Here is an 18,217-nt window from a genome sequence, read left to right on the forward strand (position 1 = left end):
CCCCCTCCCCCGGGCTCATGCTCTCTCTCTCTTTCTCAATATAAATAAATCAACTTTAAAAATTTTTTAAAAGATTAGTGAACGAATGATCCGACTCAGTGGATTAAAGATATATGTCATGGGGTGCCTGGGTGGCTCAGTCGGTTAAATGTCCGACTTCGGCTCAGGTCATGATCTCACTCACATTTCATGGGTTCGAGCCCCGCATCAGACTGTGTGCTGACAGCCAGCTCAGAGCCTGGAGGCTGTTTCAGATTCTATATCTCCCTCTCTCTCTGACCCTCCCCTGCTCACGCTGTGTCTTTCTCTCAGAAATAAATAAAAACATTTAAAAAAATTAAAAAAATAAAAATAAAGATGTCTGTCGTAGTAAGTGAAAAAAAAATAAAGAACATGACGATAACCTTGCTCCCACACCAAAGGATATAAACTATGACCTTGGTTCTATATGAAAAAAGTCCATAAAACAGTGATAAAGGGTTAAGTAACAGTGATTATCTCTTTGGGAGATGGGATTACAGACCAGAGCTTTCTGCAAAATAAAAAGATTTTTTATAATGAACAAAATAATTACTTTTGAGGTTGAAGAAAAAGTAACACATGTGTATAGTCAAGGAAAAGCAGTCAGCATAGATAGTTCTAGCTTCTCAAGGCAAAACAAGCCTTTTTCTGGGAACCAAACAGTGTCATTATCACTTTATCTTTCAACCTGTTTCTTCCTAGCAACATGGGGTTGTGATATGCGTGCCCCACAGAGTTCTTTGTGGATTAAATGAGTCAGGAACCTGAAAGGGTAGTTTCAAAGCTACTATTTCAAGAGATCAGCAAAGACCCCCACCCCCACTTCCCAGGAATCAAGAATTCCTAACCCCCTCCAAGCTTACCTCCTCCACCGGGATGAAGGCGCTGGGCCCTCGGGGACCTCGCCGAGCCCGACTTCCCCTTTGCTCCTGGAAGGAAATACATCGTGGTCATTGGAGGTAAAAGGGAGGACTAGGACGGGGCGCCTGGGTGGCTCAGTCGGTTAAGTGTCCGACTTTGGCTCAGGCCATGATCTCACGGTTTGTGGGTTCGATCCCTGCTTCGGGCTCTGTGCTGACAGTGAGCTCAGAGCCTGGAGCCTGCTTCAGATTCTGTTATCTCCCTCCCTCTCCGACCCTCCCTGCTTATGCTGCCCCCCCACCTCTCAGAAATAAATAAAACACAAAGTTTTTTTTTAAATTAAAGGGAGGACTAGGAGCATAGTTCGCCCTCCAGCTTTCTCCTCTTACCCAAGAGGTCACACTGAGATTTCCAAACCACTCTCTTGGTGCACCCTACATGGAGGATGCAGGTGGGAGATCTACACCTGATGGCAGTGGAGAAAGGGTAAACAAGAAAGAGGGCTCACACCACAGGGTGACTTCTTCCGGAACCGGGCAGGAACCCAGGAGCCCCAGTATTGGGTAGGAGGTGCGTGGGGAAGGGAGATATACAGCCACCACGGTGAACATCTCTGGGAGGCCACCTTTTTAGCAGCCCTGGATGTTCCGTACAAGAAACCCTCTCATTTGCATCCTGAAGCCGGGTTACCGAGTCCCTTAGATTCCTATGATACAGCCTCAGTTACTTTCAAATGCTCACTTCTTCCCCTTCCCGTCATCACCACCTCATAGACTACTACCATCCCCATCGGAGGGTCCGATCACCTCCCACAACCTCACCAAGGGTCTCCCAGCCTCCCTGGCCCTGCCGTCTCCTCCCCCTCCTCTACCATATTCACAAAATGAAGGAATAAAGAAAACGTCCTTCCTGAACTACACCTCTAGAACTAGGAGCACATTTAATGAGTCCACGACACTGGTGGTTTCCAGGAGGAACACCCTTCCGGAGCCAAAGAGAATTTTCTCAAGTGCAGATCTCATCAGAAGGCCTAAAACCCTGCCTCTAGCTCCCATTAGCCTTCCAGATAAATAAAAAATCAGTGGTTTAGGCCCACTGCTGTCCCACTGGTCACTCCTTTTGCAAAACTATCTGTCTTCCAGGCCTGGGAACCTTCTGATGACCCTCATCTGTCACCCCACAATTCCTGGTGCATTTGGTTCTGAAAACATTGTCTTCTAATTGTCTGATTCAGGTCTCCCTGATACCAGATCACATTCCGTAGAAGGCAGGGCCAGGCCATTCATACTAATCTGTGAAGGAAGAAAACAGAGAGAGAGCGCAGAAGCATGGAGGGAATCCAAGCAGGGCACACAAGATGGGCAGTAGCAGCTATTCCGACGTCATGTATTGGAGGCTCTTTAGAAACCACCAGAGTCAGGGTGCGTGGGTGGCTCAGCGGGTTAAGTGTCTGACTTCGGCTCAGGTCATGATCTTGCGGTCTGAGAGTTTGAGCCCACATCAGGTTCTGTGCTGACAGCTCAGAGCCTGGAGCCTGCGGATTCTGTGTCTCTCTCTCTGCCCCTCCCCTGCTCATGCTCTGTCCCTCTTGTCTCAAAAATAAACATTAAAAAAAAAAAAAAGAAAAAGAAAAAGAAAAAAGAAACCACTGGAGTCATATACTCCCTAAATCTGCTCCTAGTCTGAGAGGTGGGGTTCAGAGAGGATATTTATTCATTTGTTTTGACAACTGGGAGGGGGGCTCTTCTCAGTACTGGCCTTGGAAACAGCTTACCAGAGTCACGCCCTCACTGGAGAGGGGTGTCCCCCTAACTCTCCCCTCCTCATTGGAAACCGGACTTAATATCAATCCCCAGGTGTCCAGGGATGAAAGATTATAATTGAAACTTCCTTCTCAGATGCCCAAAAACCCCTTGAGGGAAGCAGAACTCTGAGGCTCTGAAAGACCACACAGAAAGAACAGGGGGATCTGGAAGTCCCAGGTCCGAGTACCAATTCTGTTACTAACTTGCTGTGTGACCCTGAGAAAGTGACCTAGACTTTCTGGGCCTCAATCTTGGACAAAAAAGGTAGTTGGGCTAACTGCTCAGGCCCCTTTCAGCCCACACTTCTGGGAGCTACCAGGCCAGTCCGGTCCAAGTCCAGTACAGAAAATCACCACTCTCTCCAAGTACTCACTTTTAATCTCCCTCCTCCCTCACCAAGGGAAAGAAGCCTAACAGCTCGGTCTAGGAGATAAGGACTGCTGACTCCACAGTCTGGGCCTTCCCCTCAGGGGACCGGAGGGCAGATAGAAAACCATAGCCTGGGGGTGGGGTGGGAAGGGGGACCTGGAGGGCCCCCCTAGGGTGCTGGGGAGGTACAAGGAACAGCCTTAGGAACCCTTTCTCTCTCTCAAATCTGCCCCAGGAACTGTCAAGGGAAGGGACTGATACCTTTCGGTGATAGGTCTGGACCCACCAATATTTTCATTCCTAATTATGACGATGGTGACACCTTGATGATAATTATACAGTACAGTTGAAGCATAGGGTCTCTTGGCTTAAACTGCCTGGGACCATATGACAACTCCGCCACCTATTATCTGCTGGCAACGTGAGCCTCGGTTTCCTCACCAAATAATAGGGATAATAGTACCCACTTTCACTGGGTAGTCATGAGGATTTAACAAGATAATACCTCTACAGCCCTTCCTCCAGCACACCAAGCACTGAACAAAAGTCAGTTATCGTTAATCTCATTGTAATTTCAAACAAGGGCTTCTCAACCCAAGCAGTACAAAATCCCTTTGAGAAGCTTTTAAAAAGATGCCAATGCCAAGGTCCCACCTCCAGTGATTCTAATTTAATTGGGTGGGGCCCAGCATGATTTACAGCTGGGGTGGAGGGCCATCGTTTCACACCATTTATTGATCATTTTCTCAAGTACAAGGCACTGTGTTAAGTGCTTCTCAGATGGAACCGGAATTAATCTGTTCACTCAACAAACATTTCTGATGACTATAAGGCAACAAGAGAACAGGAGTGAAAAGACAGTCTCAGCCCTCACAGAATTCATGGTCTAAAGGAGAATGACAAACGATGAATAGGATTTCAAATCATAGATTATACAAAGTAAATGAAAAAGAACAACGAGAGTGTACGATGGAGTGGGGGTGTGCAATGTATTAGTCTGAGGAGACCGGGAGAGCTACGGAGGAGAGAACCTTTGAGTTGCTATCTAAATATCAAATATCTAAATGAGTTGATGAGAAAGCAGCAGGGCCCATAAAGATCTAGGGGATCAGCATTCCAGCCAAAGGGAACAGAAAATACCAAGGCCTGAAGGCAAGACCGGGGAGATTCCAATCCAGAGCTCCAATACCCCGAAAGTTTCTCTGAACTTGATGCCCAGAACTCTGGGGAAGCAGACAGGGCAGGGTCCCACTGCCCAGAGAAGATGCCCCCAAATCAGCCCTCCCCTATTTCCTGGGGTAGGAAGTCAATAATCATGGTAGGTAACAAAACTGATTACCATCAGCTAAGCATTTTACATGCATTTAGGGTAAGATCTCCTCCTCCTCCTTCCATTTTACAGACAAGGAATAAGGCTACGAGAGATCAAATCAGGCTTTGCACCTGGGGTTCACCAGAAGCTTCTCCTCCCTGCCCACATTCCCAGGGATCCTCTGCCCCCAGTCACTGCACCTGTCGCACTGTGTTGTTTCTGACTTCGAGGGCACACACTAGATCTGGCTCCCTGTTACCCCAGTGACACTGAAGTCCCTCTGGGTGGCCCCTGAACAGCCAGGCAATTGTGAAGAGGATCACCCCCCACCCCCTAAGCTCAAAGCCTGGCTCCTAATTTAAACGTTCACTAAATGCTAATTTGCACATAGGCATTATAAACTCCTCAGTTTTGGGGGTGGGGGTCTCTTTGTTGCCCACAAAGAAAGATTAAGGTTCCAAAGGTTAAGCACCAGCTGACAAGTGGCCAGCCTGACATGTGCGCTCAGTTCGCTTTGGCTTCTAAGGGTTCTCTCCATCATCCACATCAGCCTCTTGGAGTAGCCCCAGCCTTATTCTCGGTCTTCTATCCAGAGCCTGCAACCCCCAGGACTCAGCTCCAGATACCTATGAGCTCAACTCTGCCAGCTGGGACTGGGAGAGACTCGTCCCCAGCCCCACCCTGTGCGCAGCTGCCCGCAGAACTCGGATCCTTGCCTGGGTTTCCACATGGGAAGGAGACATAGAGCTCAAGCAGCCTCTTACCTCCAAGCCTTGGAAGAAGGCGGTGTGAGTGGCGCCATGGGCTGGGCACTAGGCTAAGTGCTTCATACATCTGATCTGGCTGATTTCTACAACTACCCTGAGGGAAATAGGTCTTATTATTCTTTCTTCAGCGACAGCTCATTGAGGCAATCTCTGAGTCCTGTTCCAGACACGGACAGCTCAGATCTGACTTTAAAGCATGTGCAGCTCACAAGTGTCAGCTAAACCAACAGGGACAAAGAGTTACAAGCCCTGAGTAGGTGGCTAAGAACAGTGGGGATGGGGATGTGACCTACAGACTGTTTCCAGTCCAGCCAAGGAGACACACAAAACGCCCGAATACGGGGTTGTTACGCTATGGCTGGGATTAAAGCTCCAACAACCAAGAAGATGGCCTGAAGGAGGGAACGCAGAAGGGACCTATCGGGTGGGGAAGGGAAAGCTTCCCTGAGGAAGTGATGTTTGAGGAAGTGATTCTAGAGCCCAATAGGACTCTGAAAACATACTCCAGTCCTGGAGTGAAGTCCTAGAGTCTGTAGACCTTGACCCCTTTAGGTTAAGGGCATGTGGTGAAAGGAGGAGAGTTCAGAGGACTGTACGTTTGGGTCTCTTTCCTTGGGCCCCCCGCACCAGGGACTGTAAGTCCAGCGCCCTGCTGTCTTCTAAGGATTCTGCTTAAAGTAGACATCTTCCCAAGGTCTTTTCTTGAGAGAAAAAGAAAAAGCGTGTGGAAAGCGTTCAGATATCAACATCTTTCTCCTGCTGCTGACGGTGGCTTCCATCTAAAGGCCACTCTTTCAGAGCCTACCCAGACTACCTGAGGCACTCTCTTCTCCCCAGGCCACTTCCCAGGCACTCAGAGAGGGATGGGCCAGCTCTCACCTCAGGCAGGAGGGACAGGTTCAGGCACCCCATTGTGACACACTCTGGGGAAAGGGAAATGACCACATTCTAACAATACCAAGCATATCTGACTCAGTTACTCTGTTGCAGGCACTGTGCTTCAGCCTTTGCTAGTATTGTCATTTTTCCCAACAACCCTCAGAGATATGATCAAATTTCCATGGGAAGAAGTTGCAGATCAGAGAAGTGATAACTTGGCGATGGTCACACAGCCAGTGATGGGAGGACAGGGGCTGGAACCCGGACACGCTCCCCTCTAGTGGCCAGGCGCTCTCAATAACACGATTTCCAGCTCCCACCCCCACCCTCCAAGAAAGAAATGGACTCAGGGTAAAGTGACTTCGTCAAAGCCACTCAGCAGAGAAATGGCAGGCCTGCACTTCATTCCTCCACATTGGGGCTCCTAAACCATGATGGGGAAGAGTAAACAAACCCACAGAAAACCCAGGACACAAACCATCCACTGCTGGGGGTAGGACCCCCAGAAACCATGCAGATCAGAGAAGGGCAGCGATTTCCCTAGGGTCACACAGGACTAGCGCTGGTCAAGACTCCCAGCCTCAGGAATACACTTGCTCCACGCTCCAGGCCTGGAAACGAAAACTTTCTGTAGTGCCAAGCACACTAGGGAATCCTAGAGACGCCCAGGCCGAAGAATGAGCTACTTGGTGGCATGAGTGAAGGGGAAGTCTCTCCGTAGCTCTTCCTAGGCCTCAATTTCCTCATCCTGGAAAATGGGGCTATAGTGTAGCTTATATTTTGCTACATTAGTCCTGAAGACTCAGAGAAAAGGCAAAACCCGCAGACTAGAATCTAGTACGTGTTTAAAAAATGGTAAGATGTCCACAGTCGACGGGGGTGGTGGTGATGGGGAGGGAGCAGGAGGTGTGTCAGGTTAGGCCCAGCCTATTTCTAGCTTCGACGCAAAGAGTCCCGGCGAAGCAAACTTCTGGGACCCGAGGCCACTTAGCAGGGCGCAGGCTAATCGCCACCTGCCTTCGGGAGCCGAGTCCAGGGTTTCTCCCCCTCTCCCCCAGCTTTGACCGCCGCCGCCGCCGCCGCGTACCGGGCAGCTGGCCAAGGCCCGGGGAGTGCCCGCTACCCCCGGCTTCGTATCGGGGGTGCAGGTGTGGGGGGGGACGAGGTCGACCTCGGTCGGCAAGTCCCAGGTGCTCCTATCCCAGTACTGGGAGATTGGCCCGGGGACGTATCCTAGAAAGAGTCCTCCGTCCGCCAGCCCCGGCCCAGAAGAAGGGAATCTGCGGAAGGGGGCGGGGAGGAGGAGTGGTCGGGCCGCGGCGACCGGGATTTGCCTGGACTTGAAGATTCTCCTGCAGAGAGCCCAAACCCGAGATAACCTCGAGAAGGCTCCTCTCCTATTGGCCAGGAGTCCGAGGGAGCCAGGGAAGGTTCCACAACCCCGGGGGGAGGGGGCGGAGGGGGCCGAGGCTGCCAGTTGATGCAACCCCATTCCTAGGTTACGCGCCTCCATTCCCCCTCCCCGAACGCGAGCCAGGGTGGGGGAGGGGGAGGGGGGGCGAGCACAGGCTCAGCCCGGGACAGCCCCGAAGCCTAGCGGCGGCTCGGGGCTCAAGGGAAGAGTGGCGTCGCTCCAGCGCTGCTTACCTCCCCGGCCCCAGGGCCGCCGCCGCCGCCCGGGGAGAATGGCAGGTAGCCCTTCAGCTGCGCGCCGCACTCGGAGTCTGCAACGATCATGGTGTGTGCCAGGACACGGCCACGGCTCGCCGGCGACCTGTGCAACCGAGGGGGTTTTGGACAGACGCACGCAGGAAGCCGGGACTGGGGGCCGCTGGGGAGGTTCTAGAGCCCCGGGGTGTCTCTCGGGGTTCCAGAACGCTACGAAAGCCCAGAATCAGGGAACTGCCGCTGCTCCGCTGGACTCTCGCCTCGGCCGGCTTCAGGAGCGGGGAATGGCCTCAGGAACCTGGGATTGGCGGCGGCCCAGGGGTTTCACGGCCCGGAGTGCCTCGGAAGTCCGCAGTGGCCACGGCTGCTCGTCAACCCAGCGCTCCTCAGCATCCCCGCCGCGGAACTGCCGACGCTCGCCGGGCTCTGACACCAGCAGAGCCGCTCTGCCTGCTGCGGTCCTCGGGGGAGGGCGGGGATACAAAAGCCCCGCGTCGCAGCCAATCAGATGCCTGTTTCTCGGGGAGGCGGGGACGACACCCCCCCTTGGAGCCGACAGCTCGGCCAATCGGCACCGGGAAGCGACGGGGAATTCTGGGAGCTGTAGTCAGCCCAGGATGAATGCTGCAAACTTTCGCAAAAGGGTTTAATCAGATCGTTGGTAATTTCAGATGAGAGTGACAGCCAGGAGAGTCATTACAGCTGCATGATGAAACGGGACTTCACCGGGTTGGGCCGGAGAGCTGGGTGTGAAGTCCCTCCCAAGTACGTTCCTTAGTTTTTCAGTTCCTGCAGGGACTGGTTATGGTTAGGAGAGGTGGTGCTAATTACAGAGCCAAACCCCAGATATTTGGAGATTAGAGCAGAGCCCTGTCCCCCTGGCCTCCGGGAGAGCTCCACCTTAAAATGTACCAGGCACGGGGAACCCATCGTATTTGTGGGGTCCCTGGAAAAGGCTTCATTCATTGAAAGGTCCTTGGCAACCTCATGTCTAATCTCAATCCCTATTGCTGCAGTTTCTTCTGCTTCCTTGGGGCCTCCAGTCTTGTCTTCATTTCGGCCACTCCCTTTCTAGAAACTTTGAGACAAGGTGTTCTACTGGGTCTTCTCTCACATCTCTCTCTGGCCACTCCTTCTCTGACTCCTCTTTCTCCTCCCACCCCCTGGAACGTGGGTGTTCCCCAGTTTCTGTTTTTATCCCTCCTCTCTCCAGACACTCTCTGATCTCATCCATTTCCTGGCCTTCAGTGCTCCATTTGGGAATAAGTTGCTTCTACCAGCACTTCTACCAGCGCCTCAAAAGTGAATTCATCTCCTGTTCCTTCCCACAGTCTCTTCCTTGACAGTTTTTCTTTAGAACTCCATTTTTTGTTTCCATCTTAAAGTCATTGTTTACTCTGGATATAGAATCCTAGCAGGAGCGAGGGTGGGCTATAAGACCGCCAAGGTCCCCTCTGAGACTTTCTGAGAGTAGGCTTACCACTCCAAGGATGACCCTCTAATTTGGTCTCCTGCCTCCAGCCTCTTGGAAGAAGGAAATGAATTTCACCCTCTGCTGAGCAACCAAGGAGGCACTTGGGCTGGGGCTCTATTATTAGAACACGTATCCCACTCTACCTTGCATTGTAATTTTCTGTGTACATGTCTTTTTATTAATGCTTATTTATTTATTTATTTATTTTTGAGACAGAGAAAGAGAGAGAGGGACAGACAGAGATAAAGGAAGAGAATCCCCAGTAGGCTCCATGCTGTCCGCAAAGAGCCCCAGGGGGGGCTCATGAATCTCTTGAATCCTGACATCATGACCTGAGCTGAAATCTAGAGACAGAGGCTTAAGGACTGAGCCACCCAGGCACCACTGTGTGCATGTCTTATCTGACAGTCTTGATTATAAGCTCCTTGAGGGAAGGGTCCATGTCTTGAAATCTTTGTCTCTGCCTTCTGCCATCTGTCTTGCCAATAATATGCCCTTGGTGACCGAATCTTTCTTTGAATTGAATTCCCCTGTAAATCCCCATATGTCAGATTCAGTTTCATTTTTATTTTTTTAATATTCATTTATTTATTATTTTGAGAGAGGGAGGGAGAGAAAGAATCCTAAGCAGGCTTCACTCTCAGCTTGCCGAGCCGATGCAGGGCTCAATCTCATGAACTATGAGATCATGACCTGACCCAAATCAAGAGTCCTGCATTCAACCAACCAAGGTACCCAGGGACCCCTCAGCTTTCATTTTTTAAAATCTACCCTGTAGTTAGTGTCAGTGTTTAGATTTAAAAAAAAAAAAAAATGTTACCGGTATGTCATCAACTAAGAATAAAGGTCAAACCTCTAGACTGATAGTATCTGCCAAGATCTGCCTCATTCTACCTTTCCAGTCTTATCACCTGCCACATCCATGTTTCTTGTTTGGCGTTCAAACCTTTCTTCCAGTAGTTCTCTCGGCAAATCTCTGCCCACTGAAATCCTACCCAGCATGCAATGCTTTCATGCCTGTTTGTGGCCTGAATGAAGCCTTCAAAAATGCCACTTCCTACAGAAAGGGTTGCTTTTTCGGCTCAGCTGAAAATAATCTCTTCTACTCTTTCATTCCTCAACACATTGTTTCTACGTATTTACACCACTGATCTTCAAATGTGATGCAGCCTTGTTACCTCTGCATGTCTTACCTATTCCTTTCAGCTAACAATGGAATATGTGATTGATTACTTTTGCAGAATGAGGAAACTTGAGCTCAGAAAGGTAAAATTTCATTTCAGTGTCATATATCTTCTTTTGACTGCACCAGGCTGTGGAAGAACTCCTTTGAGGCGGTGTCTAATTGCTTTTGTACCCCCCACTAACATGTAGTGGGTCCTCAGCAAATGTTTTTGAATAAATATGAGTTACTCTCCTCTGTAGAATAATCCCTTAGAATCTTCAAGGAAATGACTAAATTATTCCCAAGGCTTCACTTGCAAAGTTAGTGGTTTTGTGAAAAGAAAAAGCAAAGGATACAAATATTCTCAATTTGATGAGCTTTTGTGACCCAATCTGTAAGGAAAGAAAGCTCAGAAGAGACACAGCTACTACCATTTACTGAGCTCAAACAATAGTCAAGGATGTATCTATGATTTCGTGTAACTCTGACTACAACCTGGTGAGGTATGGGTTATGCCCTCATTTGGCAGATGAGGAAACTGAGGCTTGAGAGGTTTGTTGGCCAAGATAGCTTAGTAATGTGTTGAGTAAGGACTTCAAACCAAGGTAGGAATGACTCCAAAGCAGAAACTACATACACCATGGATGAGAGAAGGGCCTGAATTGTAAGAAGCACTCTGGCACAGGGGCGCTGGAGTGGCTTAGTCAGTTAAACATCCAGCTTCAGCTCAAGTCATGATCTCATGGTTGGTGAGTCCTGCATCAGACTCTGTGCTGAATGCTTGCTCAGAGCCTGGAGCCTGCTTCAGATTCTGCATCTCCTTCTCTCTCTGTCCCTCCCCGCTCGTGCTCTGTCTCACTCTATCTCTCAATAAATAGATAAATGTAAAAAAAAAAAAAACACGAAAAAACACTCTGGCACAAGGAAGTAATTCATAAAGTAGAATTATAATATATTCATTGGGAGTGATGAATATAATTGTCAAGTGGTCTATAATTGTATAATTGGTGGGCCAGCACCATCCCTCTTTATAGGACAGGCTCCATGAAAAGCTAAGTTCTCATTTGAAGGTGGCCAGGGCGGTTGAAACCTGAGCAAAAGAAACCAGTGAAAAGATGAATCGCTGAACCAGCTCCACTCAGATCAAACCTGCTGGTCGGGGCTCTCACTTCTTCCCTCTCTCTTTTATTTAGTAAATATTTATTGACCATCTAGTGTGTACCAAGCACTATCCTGGGCTCTGAAAAATCCAGCAGTGAAGCTTCTTGCCCAGTAGGGAATGGCCGGGTGACATGGGCTGGGCTTATTCCTCCCCTCCCCCACACCTTGTATTTTTGGTTCAGTAAAGATCTCCACCTCCTGTTGCCATACTCACTCGACTCTTGCATCAGCTATGTTGAGGCCACTGATTGGCCAAAGCTATTTTTATTCTTCAATCACATTCCAGTCCTGAAGATACATCTAGATCGGATTTGAAATGTTTTTGAGGTTTCTTTACTTTCAGACCCTCTCACAGATTTTAACCTTAATGGGATTCTCTTTTGTTCTGTATTCATTCTTCCTGAATTAATTTTCTAATCCCTAATCCTGGAATCACTCTGCTATAATAACCTTGTACCCTGACCATACCTGGGGCTGTGATTTATGACCCCAGAGGTAATCTTCTGTGCTCTTTTTATTATTTTCTCACACACACCCTCCCAGCCCCCAGCTCAGAATACAATTCCTGCCTTGGGGGAGCTTTTAGGGAAGAAACCAAACTCCAACGGGTTCGATAAAGCCAAAAGCAGACCCACCCTCCAAGGCTCAGGCATACATTCCTCCATTTAATTACTCATTAAGCAGGCATTGTGCTAGGTGCCCAGGAAGAATCTTCTGGCTCACAGGTCCTGAGCTGTCAAAGCCTTACAGCAAAATTGAAGTTGTCTCCTGGAGTTGTGCTTTAGAGGTAGAACAACCACAGACTCTGAGAAACAAAGCCAACTGCCTCCTAAGACCGCTGCCCAGGAGTCAGGCACCTAGGTGCTAGCTTTTAGCCATATGACCCAAAGCGATATACATATCTTAGCTTTTAGAATTTGTTTCCTTATCTGTACAACAAAGGAACTGAAATGAGCTCTAAACCTTCAGAGCCACTGTAAAGGGATTTGGGCAAGGCGTATAATTCAGTTTCATCCATTGTATACTTCAGGTTTCAAAAGCTCATCCCTCTTAGTAAATAAAATACAAAAACTGACCAGCTAGGTTCTTTTGGATAATTAAGAATTTCAATTTGGTTTTATCGGCTGAGCGAGCCCTCAACGCCCCCTACAGGCGAGACTCTGCTACAGTTCAGAAAGGACCTGGGGAAAAAGGGTGGATTGAGGGCCATCTCGAACCGTTTTGAGTTTACAGGATTATCCGGTCCCATGTCACCGCCTGAAGGTCCTGAGAAGAGTCCAGGCAACAACTAAGTAAAGAGTGTGTGGTTGCTGAGGATTCCTCTGATGCTGGTATAGACCATGCTCCCAAAGACCTCCCAACTTGAAGCTACGTCCCGTTGTTTTGGCTTACTCTTTCATCTTAAAGACAGGAAGCCTGAGGGCCCCCAGAAGGTTAGCCACAGAGCAGAGACTAGAACCTTAGTCCAGGCCCCTACTGCAGGGTCGCTTGCATCATTATAGGCAGCCCTGGGAGCTTCCCATTTCCAGGAAAAAACTGGCTTTTCTCGCTGCTCTCTTCCTCTTCCCCTCTCTCCACCCTGAGGCCGGTGCTTAGAGTAATGTTTCCAGCCCTAGCAACGGTCCCTTCCTATCTCTTCCTATTGAAAGACTTCTGTACCCATTCCCTCCCCAGAATAAGTTGGACTTGGAATCCGAATATCGGAGTTGAAGTTTCCAGTCCTAACTCTTCCCAGCTGTGTGAACCTAGGCAAGTTACTTCACTTCTCTGAAACTCAGTTTCCTGCTGTGTAAAGTGGTGCTGTGAAGTTTACCTCCACAGGGGCTGTTGTGGGGAAGAGCTAATGCATGCAAATTCCTTAACAAGGCTTGATGGAGATGAAGCGCTCAACAAACTGTAATTTTTATATTGTTACTGTTCTTATTTTAACATTTCTGACTCGGTGACTGGCAGATAGTGGGTGTTCAAGAAAGCTGGTTTAGCCATTAACATTTAAAAGTTTGGAGCAAAAAACCATGGCACTTAGCAGGAAATGAATAAATGGTGGTTAGTATGATTGCTTTTTTGACCCAAAGGCACCCAAGACGGTTACAGTCCTAACGTTTCACCCTAAAAAAAAAAACTACAGCACTTCTTTTCACTCAGCAACAGGCTCCTCTTTCGTAAATCGCTGCAGCCAATGAGCAGGAAGATGGGCGCGATTATAGGGCAGTTCATACCAGCGCGCAGCTGCGCCCTGGCTAGGCCCAGGCAGGTTTCCAGACTGGTTAAGGAAACTAAGCCCAGAAGTTGCTTGTGGGGCGGAGAGTATCTTCAAATTTCCTGGCTCTGCCTATCAACCGAGCTCTGATTGGTGCAGGCTCTGCCTGCCCGCCCCTCCCTCCGCCTGACCCCGCCTTCGCGGAAGGGGGCGGGGACTATTCCGTTAGCTTTACATTTCTTTCCTTTTCCTTTTCTTATTTTGAATGAACTTTTGGTTTTAGGTTAGGTGTTTCCCGTACAAATTATAAATGACATATGTTATTGAAGAAAATTTAGAAAATACAGAAAAGTACAAAGGTAAAAAAGAAATAACACGAAATGATACCTATTATTTTTTTTTTTTAATGTTTTTCAGGCTTTCTGCCCTAATCTGGTCTTACTCCTGTTGGTTTTGTTGTTGCAAAAGTGTCAAACTGGAAGCGCTCAAAATGCCCATCGAAGGGGACTGGTGAAAGTAAGAAACAGATTCACCCACACAATGGAACATCTTGCTGCAAAGAAACAGAAGAAGGCAGCTCTGTGTGAAATGAAAAGATGTGCAGGTTTTAATGTTAAAACAAAAAAACAGGTTGCAAATGATATATATAGAATAATCTCCTAGATATCTATATGATTCCACAGAGGCAACAACTGTCTGAAATATAAACAGTTGACTTTGGTTCTGTTTCTCTGGAGAATCTTGATTATTACATACAGCTGGTGAGGCCAGTAATCTACCCTCACTGTTCTGCCTCAGAAATGTGTCAATTCTCCAACTCTACATCAAAATTTGGTTCACAGGGCAACTGATCACTGTTTTAGCCCACTCAAGCTGCTATAACAAAGTACCATAGACTGGGTGGCTTATTAAAAAACAGAAATTTATTTCTCACAGTTCTGGGGGCTAGAAGTCCAAGATCAGACCGCCAGCATGATTAGCAAACTTCTGGGTTGCTGACTGATGGACTTCTCATAGTATCCTCACATGGCAGAGAGTGAAAGATCTGATCTCTTTTTTTTTTTTTTTAAAGGGACTTGAACTCACAACTGGAGTCACTTTTATAACGGCTCTAATCCCACTCACGAGGGTTCCATCTTCATGACCTAATCACATACCAAAGACCCCACCTCCTAATACCATCACATTAGGGGGCCTGATTTCAATATATGAATCTTAGGGGACACAAACATTTGGTCATTACAATCACCTTTCCCTTCCACAAGACATCACACTGGTCTATGACATTGATAACATCGTGCTAATGGGACCTATAGTGAGCAACTATAGGTGAGTAGTGAGTAGCAACTACTCCAGACTTACTGGTAAGACATTTGTGCATCAGAGGGTGGAAAATAAATCTGATAAAAATTCAAGGGCCTTCTACCTTCATGAAATTTCTAGGGATCCATTGATGTGTGGCATGTTGTGCTATTTCTTCTAAGATGAGGGCTAAGTTGTTTCATCCGTCCCCTCCTACAGCGAGAAAAGAGGCATAACACGTAGTGGGATTCCTTGGAGTTTGGAGGCAACGTTCCTCACTTGGGTGTATTACTCCAACTCATTTATTGAAAAACCTGAAAAGCTGCTACTTATGAGTGGGGAGCAGAGCAAGAGAGAAGGCCAGGCCGTGGTGCAAGCTGCTCTGCCACTTGGGTCACATGATCCAGCAGATTCAATGGTGACCGGGCCAGTGGCATATAGGAGACTGGAGTCTTGTCAAAGTGTCCTGTCCAGTGTCATTCCTCCAGCATTCTGCACTCACTGCCATTAGAACACTTTCTATATTGTTCAGCCACTTGTTTTTCCCGACAGGCTGTGGGTTCCATAAAGATAGGAACTGTGGGCACCTGCCTGGCTAAGTCAGTACAGTATGTGGCACTTGATCTCTGAATCAATGAATTGAGTGCCACGTTGGGCATATAGCTTATTAAAAAAAAAAAAAGGCAGGAGCTGTGATTATTTTGTAGTTGTATACCCCGTGTATGCCAAGTGTCCACCATGTAGTAGATGCTAAATATAATTTTTAATGAATATATTTTTCAAAGGGGTGCTTTTTGAAACATTTTATTTTAAAAATTTTAATGTTATTTATTATTTTTAATAATTTTTAATGTTTATTTTTGAGACAAAGCATGAGTGGGGGAGGGGCAGAGAGAGAGAAGGGGACACAGAATGTGAAACAGGCCTCAGGCTCTGAGCTGTCAGCACAGAGCTGGATGCGGGGCTTGAACCCATGAACCGTGAGATCATGACCTGAGCTGAAGTCGGACACTTAACCAACTGAGACACCCAGGCGCCCCTAATGTTATTTATTTTTGGGAGAGAGAGCAGGTGTGCGTGCCCACCTGTGCAAGCAGGGGAGTGGCAGAGAAAGAGAGGGAGACACAGGATCCAAAGAAGGCTCCAGACTCTGAGCTGTCAACACAGAGCCTGATGTGGGGCCTGAACTCACAAACCATGAGATCATGACCTGAGCTGAAGTTGGATGCTCAACTGACTGAGCCACCCAGACACCCCGAACACATTTTTAAACTCTGAAAATGGAATACATAGGATATACAGCAATACATATCAAGAATAGTGGAATGACCCAGGGTCCTCTTTGTGGGAATTAGTTAAAAGGTGACTCTTTCAGAATAGATGCCACCCCTAACCTAGAGTACACTGCTTGGTGAGCAGGGTGTGGGCTGAATTTTAGTCTTCCTTGGCCCCTTCAGTTAGGTGTCCTTATCCAGTGAACAATTTGCCCAACCATATCACCAGATCTGCAGAATCCTTTGTACCAGTGATTCTTTATTTTTTTAAAAATATTTTAAATGTTTATTTTTGAGTGAGAGACAGAGCACGAGCAGGAGTGAGGCAGGCAGAGAGAGAAGAAGACACAGAATCTGTAGCAGGCTCCAGGCTCTGAGCTGTTAGCACAGAGCCTGATGTGGGGCTCAACCTCACAGATGGCAAGATCATGACCTGAGCCAAAGTCAGACGCTTAACTGACTGAGCCATCCAGGTTCCCCTATACCAGTGATTCTTAACTCTGGCCACATATTAGAAAAAGGGGGAACATTTTGAAAATATCCAAGCTCATACCCCCATCTCAGAGATTTGGATGTAATTGGTTCTGAGGCTTTGACTTAATTTTATTTTATTTTTTTATTTATTTTTTTAAATTTATTTCTAGGAGAGAGAGACAGCGTGAGCAGGGCAGGGTCAGAGAGAGAGGGAGTCACAGACTGAAACAAGCTCCAGGCTCTGAGCTGGCAGTCAGCACAGAGCCCGACGCGGGGCTCGAACCCACGAACCGTGAGATCATGACCCGAGTGAAAGTCGGACGCTTAACCGACTAAGCCACCCAGGCGCCCCAGCTTTGACTTAATTTTAAAGCTCTCAGGTATTTCAATCTGCTGCCTGGGTTGGGAATTACAACTTGAGACTTACTGATGTGAAAATCTCAAACTAGACTCTATTGCAAACAAGTGTTTGTGTCATATAGGCATGCACTGACATACTGATGGGATTCATGATACAGCCCAAATGTTAACATCAATGCCAACGCCAAACACTGCCACCTCTACGTTTACTTCCAGGAGCCTTCACCTTAACCACCCATTCCCAGATGTCGGTATTCCCCCAAGCTGTCCCACGTTGAGGGGGAAACTAACTTAACAGGCAGCTGAACCACTACATTGGGACTACAACTTAAGTTTGTGGTCACAGGAGTTCTGAAGGAAAGTCCTTGCTCAGTAGAAACCTGGTTGTGTGACCTTGAGAAACTTCAGGATTCCTGGCTTTGGTTACTTTGCTTATAAAAGTAAACTCCTGGCATGGATCTATTTGCCAGAAATATCACGAGATTTAATTGAGCAAATAATTGTGAAGTGCTCATAAATGTAAATTGTTGTGCTATTGTTAAAAAGAACTTCATTGCGCAAAATTCCATAGAAACCTCATAAAGAAAAAAAGGCACTCCAGTGATTCTGACACAGATGGTGAGGAAGCCATTTTGATAGATCTGCTCCTGCAGTTCTGAGTTTCTCTGGTCCCTGCCTTTCCTGAGTTTTGTTTAAGGTTTGTTGAGATTCTGAGACGATAGCTCCTGTTCTTTAAAAAAAAAATCACTCTTTGGTTTACCCTCTTTAAGCCAGCCTGTGTTGGTTTTCTGTTACTTGTAAACAATAGTAATTTTATTTCAGGGAATGCTATGCTCTAAAATGTTAACCTGTTTTGTACAAGAATAATCTTAACATATCTTTATTTTTATCCTGAAATAGTATTCCTATGAAGAACTATATTCGATATATGTAGTTATGCTTAGTAATGTGCCTTTATAAATAACATCCTATGCCCAAGAATGCCAGCAGATGTCATGAGAAGCTACTTGTACAGTGGTCCTCAAACTTCAGTGGACATTAGAATCATTCAGGAAGTTTGTTGAACAGATTTCTGGGTCCTACCCTCAGTTTTAGCAGATCTGTGATGGATCCTGAGAACTTGCA

The 18,217-nt window shown here is 47.4% G+C and overlaps 1 protein-coding gene across 1 annotated transcript in view; it reads right to left on the bottom strand.

Annotated features, from left to right (window-relative positions):
• Positions 1-8,122, bottom strand: part of SESN2 (sestrin 2) — a 15,967-nt gene extending 7,845 nt beyond the window's left edge. Inside the window, exons 1-2 of the mRNA XM_077775839.1 lie at positions 7,662-8,122; positions 885-950 (exon numbers count right to left, since the gene is read on the bottom strand). Of these exons, the coding sequence (XP_077631965.1) occupies positions 885-950; positions 7,662-7,751 (156 nt within the window). The 5' untranslated portion in view covers positions 7,752-8,122. The remainder of the gene's footprint in view (positions 1-884; positions 951-7,661) is intronic.
• Positions 8,123-18,217: the final 10,095 nt, after the last annotated feature.

This window comes from Crocuta crocuta, unplaced genomic scaffold (genome assembly GCF_008692635.1).
Source record: "Crocuta crocuta isolate KB4526 unplaced genomic scaffold, BGI_CrCroc_1.0 scaffold127, whole genome shotgun sequence".
NCBI classification, from domain to species: domain Eukaryota; kingdom Metazoa; phylum Chordata; class Mammalia; order Carnivora; family Hyaenidae; genus Crocuta; species Crocuta crocuta.